Source organism: Lepidochelys olivacea, assembly GCF_965140295.1.
Source record: "Lepidochelys olivacea isolate rLepOli2 genome assembly, chromosome: 16".
In the NCBI taxonomy this organism is placed as follows: domain Eukaryota; kingdom Metazoa; phylum Chordata; order Testudines; family Cheloniidae; genus Lepidochelys; species Lepidochelys olivacea.
The window spans coordinates 20,834,637-20,842,446 of record NC_140426.1 but is presented as its reverse complement, the minus strand read 5'-3'; the positions used below and the strand labels follow the sequence as shown (position 1 = coordinate 20,842,446).

Below are 7,810 nucleotides of genomic sequence, written 5' to 3'. Positions count from 1 at the left end.
ATGCAGGATCAGACCCAAAGTGACTTAATGTAAAAAGGGATGTGTGTTGTTTTTGTTTTTACTATGTTGTAAAAGTAGATTTATTATGAAATCAGCCTATAATTACCCTCTTAATAATTCCCACTCTTCGGCACTCACTCAAAAGAGACTCATCTCTATTGTATCCGCTCTAAAAAGAGCAGCCACGTTGACATACTTTATGACTTTATTAAAAGTGGGGATTTTATATTAATAATTCTAGGATCCACAGCCATATTTCCCCAGTGAAGGAAATGTGTGCATTGGTCTAGTTCCAAGGTAATTTGTAAACATAAAGTATTAAAAGGCTCAACAGTTCTAAAAATGTTAATTGGAAACTCCACAAATTGCTTTGCAACATCTTTATACTTCAGTATGGAGCTTTCAGATAACAAGGAGCTAATTAAGGGGTGAAGATTCCTTTTTTTTTTTTTTAATGGTATCTGTCTCCATATGGGCTCTGAGTTCACTGCTTGTAGGTCATGCAAGTAATGGGAAAGAAAAATGATTTTTATTTTTTTTTAGCTTTTAATGTAATGATGATGCTAGGCATTAATCTTTGTGTTACCAAGAAACAGACCTCTGGGACAGGGACAGATGCCAGCATGAATTTTGTTGAAATCGAGCAACTGCTGCCCAACCTAAGGGTATGGACTCATTCTCCATATCCTAGTGTGGAACACATTCCTGAAAAGACGCATGCATTTCACTAGCCGTCATGCACTGAGCATGGACTTTGCAACTTGTGTGTCACATTATCAGCCTTGGCTTCCAAATACATATGCCAGCCTATGACTGAGTCCTCAAAAGTGGTCATGTTCCCCTATGCATACAAAACCAGCCATCTGTGCACACAGATAAGGAGTTTAGAATCAGATGAGCCTTAATCACAAAAGTTCACATCTGGATTTCAAAGTGCAGGGGTGTGCCAATACAGGATTTTGGTTCAGCCCACTATAAAGACAGAGGCTACTTGAAATGTGAACCAAGGCCCAGGTGTTCATCTAACAAACACCTCCAATTTTGGTGTTTGGTTCAAGCCAATCTCTTGCTTTGTGCCTACATCCTCTCTGGGGATGATGGGACGTGTGAGTCTGGCTGGATCACGCCTTCTAAGCACGAATGATGTGTGAGGCAAAGAGAATTAAACTGGAGAGAGGGAGAGGAAGATACGAGCTCAGAGGGTGAACAAAGTGAAAAGAGGCAAGGGAGTGAGTGAAAGGCAGGGAGGAAGACTCAAAGGGGGAAATGTACAAAAGGAATGGGGAAAAAGAAATCAAGGGAGAGAGGGAAAAATAAAAGGGGGAGGAGAAAGACTAGAAATAGAGAAAAGAGATACAGAATTGGTCAGGGAGATTTGGGCCGAAGGAAGGTGCAGCACAGAAAGCAGTAGGAGGAGATGAGATGTAAGGGAGAAGAGGATAAGAGTAGAGATGAAAGGAGTATTGCATGGAGAAATAGTCAGAGCTGATCTTCCCTGCTTGGTTTATGAGCTTTGGACCAGTCTTTTTTAAAAAAAAAATTTGCTAGGCATGTTCTTCTCTTTCCTTCAGCTGCAGCTTTGAAGTAGACAAGGGCACGGTGCACTTAAAACCTATTGAAAGAGGGCTGCCAGTGAGAGCTTTCCCTGAGTGGGAGGAGGAGTGATAGATACTCCTGGTCCCTTGTATATCTGATCATTCTGAGCCCATAGAAGAGAGTGAGGTAACTTGGTACAGTGCAGTGGAAGCCAATGACTCTAGCAAAGGCGGGAAAGCACTGTGGCTTGGTGAAGCCCAAGAATGAAAGAGATCAGAGTCTTGCTGAGATTATTTCTCTTTCCTCTGTAGAATCATCTGATGATCACGTGAATGGCTCGCTCATCTTTCCATTAACTAGCACCCAGCTCATCCAGAACTACAGATGAACCAGCTGGATGGAGATCAGTTGGTCAAATGAATCAAATGACAATGGTAGGCTAGGTGCTGACTTGAAATATAGGCAAATTTAAGGCAGTTGAATTTATTGCTCAGCTATAAACCGTCACCTGGGACTAAATATTGCTGTCGTAAGTGAATGCAGAATCTAGGCTCTGGAGTCCACTTAGCACAATGCAGTCTCTGAAGCCGACACAAATATTTAGCAAAGTCCTTTGAAAGCAACACCTTCTAAAATATTAACTTCACACACACACAGGGTCAAATTTTTCATTGCTGCAATTCATTGACTTCCTTGGGGAAATGCCAGCAGTGTGTTTGGCCCAGTGTACTTCATGCACCAAATAAGTCAATTGTGATAGAAATTTATCCTTCTGGGACGCATTTGCCTCAGAATGGCTCATCCACTTGAAAAATAATGCACACCAAAAATATATTACCATATGGTGTCCATTTATAGAATACGCACAACAGGCTAATCAGACAAAGGTGCTGTCAGTTTGACCATTTTTCTCACCTCATTAACTTTGGCACATGTTATGGGGAAAGCTGTTCGGTCTTTGTAATGTTCAAGGACACTAGGTTGGTTCAGTTTTGTATTAAATGAATTGGACTAGAAAAAGGAATTTAAATAAAGTGTCTATGCAGAGGCAATCCAGTGTATATTGTGTGGTGCTTGAGTAATGCTGGAGAAATATTCTATAATATTCCTATAGTAACAACTATAATTCAAATCTATAAAGGGAATGAGAGAGACAAAGAAAGATATGTCCTGATGCACATAAATAGTTGGGCAATTCATGTGTTCTTTATGCAGCGAGGGCCTGCTCCAAAGCCTGTTGAAATTGATAGGAGTCTTTCCATTGATTTCAGTGGGTTTTGGATCTGGCCCTAAATCTTTCAAAGAACAGCAGAGCTCTTCCTAAATGAGTCCCTGCTCATGGAATGCACTTGTTAAGTGAAAACAATGCAGGTGCTTTAAAGGCTCCCTGCTTAACAGATTTTTTTACTGCACATTGAAAATCAATACTGTTGCCAATTATATCATGGTTCTTTCTTCCCTTTTTTAGCTTCTATAAAGGAAAACCATTGCTATAAATCTATAAGACCCATAATGTAGCAATTCAGTGCATTAGAGATGTGCTGTGTGATATATAATCAAATCCCCAGAAAGCAGTCCCTGTTCCTGATATGAGATTTCATTTCAGTAAGTCATCACCCAGGTGGGATTCCAAGATTTACACAACTGGCTCAGAAATCTAGTTGTGAAGAATCATTCTTTGGCCATGATGCCATCCATTTGTGAGAAAACAGTGTTCTAGTTATCCTTTATTTTCGCCCCTTCATCTTCTGCTGAAACATTGAGCAGGGATTATGCATTAGGGTCAAGAGGACGAATCCCATATGTTCAATTTGCTGTGATTGCATCTCTCATTATGTTCAATTTCCCATGACTGATGAGCCCTTGCTACTTCTGAAGTGGTCAGTACTGACTAACATTGAAATCCCTTTATGGAATTCTCTGCTAGAAGCCTTATTTAGGTGAAAGCAACATATTCGCACTCATCAGACTTAGCTGAGAAGCCTGATTGCTGGTGCTACAAGACATGTTTATCCACTTCTCTCTCTTTTTGAAAGAATAGAAGCTTAGTTTATGATAATGAAAGGAAGCATTCTTATAGTCTGTGTAAGGGCAGGCTGGGGATTGAATTCAAGGGGGCTCCTCACATGTATACGAAATGCAAGACTGGTTCTTTAATTGTTACAAGAACACTCTCCCAGCCTGCCCTATATGGATTCAATAAAGGGATATCAGACTCCGGTGTTGGATCAAATGCAATTTGTCCCTCTCCTGCACTAATCTCCAGTACATTGCAATAAGCCTTAATATTATTGCTGATGGTCAGAGGCAACTGGGACGTGGCCTTGGGGAGAAAATGGCGATGGGGCACCTGTGTTTCACCTGGTGTGTTGGATCTGCTGAGCAGTGATCAGTCGGCAGAGGGCAGGATAGGGAATCTGGTAATGGTGATGGGTGATCAACAGGGGAAATGTCCTTGGTAGTCAGGGAGGAGTAGGTCAGGGAGGCAGGGTGTCCAAGGATCATGGTTTTACAGGTAGCTAGGGGGTGCATATTGGTGTTAGGGCACACAGAGCATTAGCAGATTCATCTGTCGGACACTCTGGGATTATTTGAAGGCAAGAGTTGGTATGCCGTGACATTCCTCAGCTCCATGAGCTCTTCACAATGGTCAAAGGCAAGACAAGACAGTCTTACGCTGAATTAAACCTAGTGTCTCTGACACCGGGTTGAGGATGATCAGAGGCAATGGTGAGCCGTTAACGAACATTGGGGGTCTGTGTCTTTCAAGCGGAACTTTCAAGCAGTTTCATCATCCTAAAATTTTCACAAAATATTACCAGGCTATGAAAACACCCTCATTTCAGTCTTCAAGTCCAAGGCTCAGTGTCTTCACCTCTGACGAATATGGTGTAGAGAGGCCACGTGTCAAATGCTGTTCTGAAATCCAAAGGGTTTAGTCAGGATGCAGAACAGGAAAGGCTTGGCACTGCTAGGAGCAAAAGAGGCTGTCTTTTTGCTGGCAGTGAATCAATACAGCATCAATGCTTTGCTTCCGTTTGTAGTAGAGACTGTTTATATGAATGAAGTGAGGAATTTAACTCCTTAAAGCAGAAGATACTCAGCCTGCTTTTCACTGCCCAAATCCCAGGGGCTGAGTGAAAGGCAGGTACACACCAGGCAGAGCTCACGGGCAGTGCTGCATACACCATAATCTAAACGTATGCATAAGTTCTGCAACTGAGAGAGCATCCGCCTGATTCTCTGAATGATGCACACTGCAAAGCAGACTACCCTTTGAAATTCCTGATGCTGCTGCCTGGTGCCAGCTGTTGTACACAGGAGGCCATTTTCCCCCTTTTAGTTACCCCAACACAAGATGGTTGCACAAAGCTATAACTGAGAACAGAATTTGTCTCTCTAATTTACTACTGTTCCATCCCCTACATACACAGAGCCAGTACACAATAAACAAAACAGGGAAGTCTCCTAATAGTTTTATTGTTCCTTAGATAACTGTGGATAGTACAAAGTTTTCCTCTTTAAAAAAATTAATTTCCTTCACAAGTCCATCCTCCTAAGACTTCCTATGGGAATCTGATGCCACAGAATATCCACAGAAGCTATTTCCATCAATCATAATGCTGTGTAGATATTATAATAGTAAGAGAATATTTTTAAAATTAGCAACATGAAATTGGTTACCTGTGTATTAGGGGTGAACACTGATTCATTGTCATTTTTTTAGAAACGAAACCATCATTTATTAACCCAAACTACATCATTGCATTTACAACATTCATTGCATAAACTAGACAGACAAAGTTTTGCCACCTCTGGTAAATAACAGACATACATGATACAGTATATTTGCTGAATACATAAGTTCAAACAATATGGATACAACAACTTGTTCATAATACATACTTAAACCATCATGGTTAATAGTTACTAAGACACAGATCCATGAGCTACTTTGGGTCTCAGCACAGTTAATCTAAGAGACAAAAACACAGTTGAGAGACAGTAGCTGCAATGGAATGCAAGTAAAACTAACCAGTGTTAGTCTTAACCAAACACTCCCTGGAGGGGGTCAGCTTTTCCACTTAAAATACAAATCACACATCCATCATAGCTGACCTTGATGTAGGAAAATGTCCATGCAACTCACATGACAGAGAGAGACTCCCCAGTGATAATTTCCAACAGTCATTGCCTTACTTCTTTAGCATGTACTGGAGATTTGCTATTGGAACCAAAAGCAAAACAAAAACTTCAGTGTTTCTTTAAGTGCAGTTCCAGCTGCAAGTATATGATTATTCTTAAGTCTATACAACACAGGCTTGGACTTCTAGAAATGTAGACGTAATGCTGATGTCAGGTGTATGCTGTATAATCCTCTGTGCAGTTGTTCTTTATTTTGGCAGCTGTTTTTTAATAAGTGCGTTTCCTTGATATTAGTAATTTTTTTTAAATTAGTTTCTAGACAAAAGTGGACTACAATTCATCAGACCTGATGACGTGGAAGAGGGTGACGTTGTAAAGTATCTGATGCCCGTTGTTCCAAGCGTAGAGGGCTCGGTCCTTAGGGTTGTAGTCTAACATGGAAATGTGTGAATATTTGTTTTGGAATGGGATGTCAATGTACTCGTAAGTGGAGGCATTGGTCTGGTAAGCATAGTGCACCTTGGTTCCTCCGGAGTACCCGTTGGTGACGTAGAGCGTGCCGCAGATGATAAAGGCCTCGCCAGCGCTGCGTTTCGGATAGCTGGTGTTCCAGGTCTGCAGGCTCTGCAGGGTGTTGGGGTCCAGCTTGCTAATAACAATGTTCCCCGCGTTTTGATTGGTAGCATAAACAGCCCACAAGCCATTTTCATCCACCATGAGGTCAATGTCAGAATGGCCACCCCAGGCGTAGTGGTACATGTTGTTGTAACCAGCATAATCCAGGCTGCGAGTCTTGAGGATGCTCTCCGTTTTCAAATCAAACCTGATGATTATGTGGCTTTGGTATTTGTTAAAATAGATCGAGCCGTTGTAGACCACTTGGCCGGTGCCAGACCAGGGATGAGGGAGACGGTGAGAGGTGAAATTGTCTGTATTCATGAAATCCGACATGCTTTTGTACTCTCGGACAAAGCGGTTGTTGTGGTAGCTATCCATGTACCAGACCTAGGCAAACAATGGAAACATTTCATGTTAGAAGGCAGCAGACAGAGAACCACCATAACAAATGAGCAATATAGAGAGAGATTTTCCACCCCCTCTTCTAGAAGATATGTAGCGCGACAGCATCATAAGTTACCTTAGAAATTAAACGAGATGTTAAAAGGGAACATTCTGAAGACTAAACTAAGGAAGCCTCACTTTGAGGAGAAAAGCCTGTCTCTCTTTTCCCACTGTGTCTCATTATACCCACAAGGAATGGACAGACTCTTTCTGGCCTCACTGGTTCTAGAAGTGTTGCCCTCCAGCTCATCACCAGAACACACATTCCAAGACCCTGATTATTCAGAGAATGACATGGAGTCCTGCAGTTATTAACAGTAGGTTTTCTCATGGACAGACACCAAGGGTCACAAGAAATCCAGAGCAAATTGCTAGGAAGAGAGGCTGTAATTGACAACCTGCTTGAAAATGATGTATTTGGGGGATGCTACCAATGATCAAAAAAATAGGTCCACAATCTAAAAAAACAACTGATTGAATTAACTAGCACACAAAAGCTTTCCAAGACGGGGAAGCTAACATCTTTCCAGCAGCTCTGTAGTTTAAGCTGTTGCCTTGAAGTACCAGGTAGTTGTCTTTGTCCTTTGAAAGGGCAATAACATCTCAGTCTGCTGGGATAAAAACAATATATTATGTTGATGCCTCTTTTTTGCTTCCTGTAGGCCTCATCAGGGCAGCATTTATTAAATTATATCATCTGATGAGTGGAACTCCATTAATTTGGCATACAAAAGAATATGAATGCAATTGCTCAGTGTCACAGAAATTCATTGGAAAGTCCTTATCCGTTTAAAAATCATGCTCTCCTGCATCAAAAGCTCAAAGCGAGGCTGTTACAACACAATAGATAAAGACATCAAAATCTCACTATTGTTAGATCATTAGTTGATGGTGGAGATATTTTAGATTATTACTTAAATGCCAGTTCACTAGGGACACGGTCTAGACTCCTTACAACATGTGTTAGTCATTTGCAACCAAGACTGAAGCAAATTATCAAGCAATACAGTGAGCGTGGAGAAAAAAAAATCTGTCCTACTGACGACATTTTGTATGCAGCTGTCTA

At 41.3% G+C, this 7,810-nt stretch overlaps 1 protein-coding gene across 2 annotated transcripts in view; it reads right to left on the bottom strand.

The window, feature by feature from the left end:
* Positions 1-4,999: 4,999 nt before the first annotated feature.
* Positions 5,000-7,810, bottom strand: part of OLFM1 (olfactomedin 1) — a 49,008-nt gene continuing 46,197 nt past the window's right edge. For both annotated transcript variants that reach the window (XM_084650082.1, XM_084650081.1), the window contains exon 6: positions 5,000-6,687. In XM_084650082.1, coding sequence (XP_084506208.1) covers positions 6,013-6,687 — 675 coding nt within the window. In that variant the 3' untranslated portion in view covers positions 5,000-6,012. The remainder of the gene's footprint in view (positions 6,688-7,810) is intronic.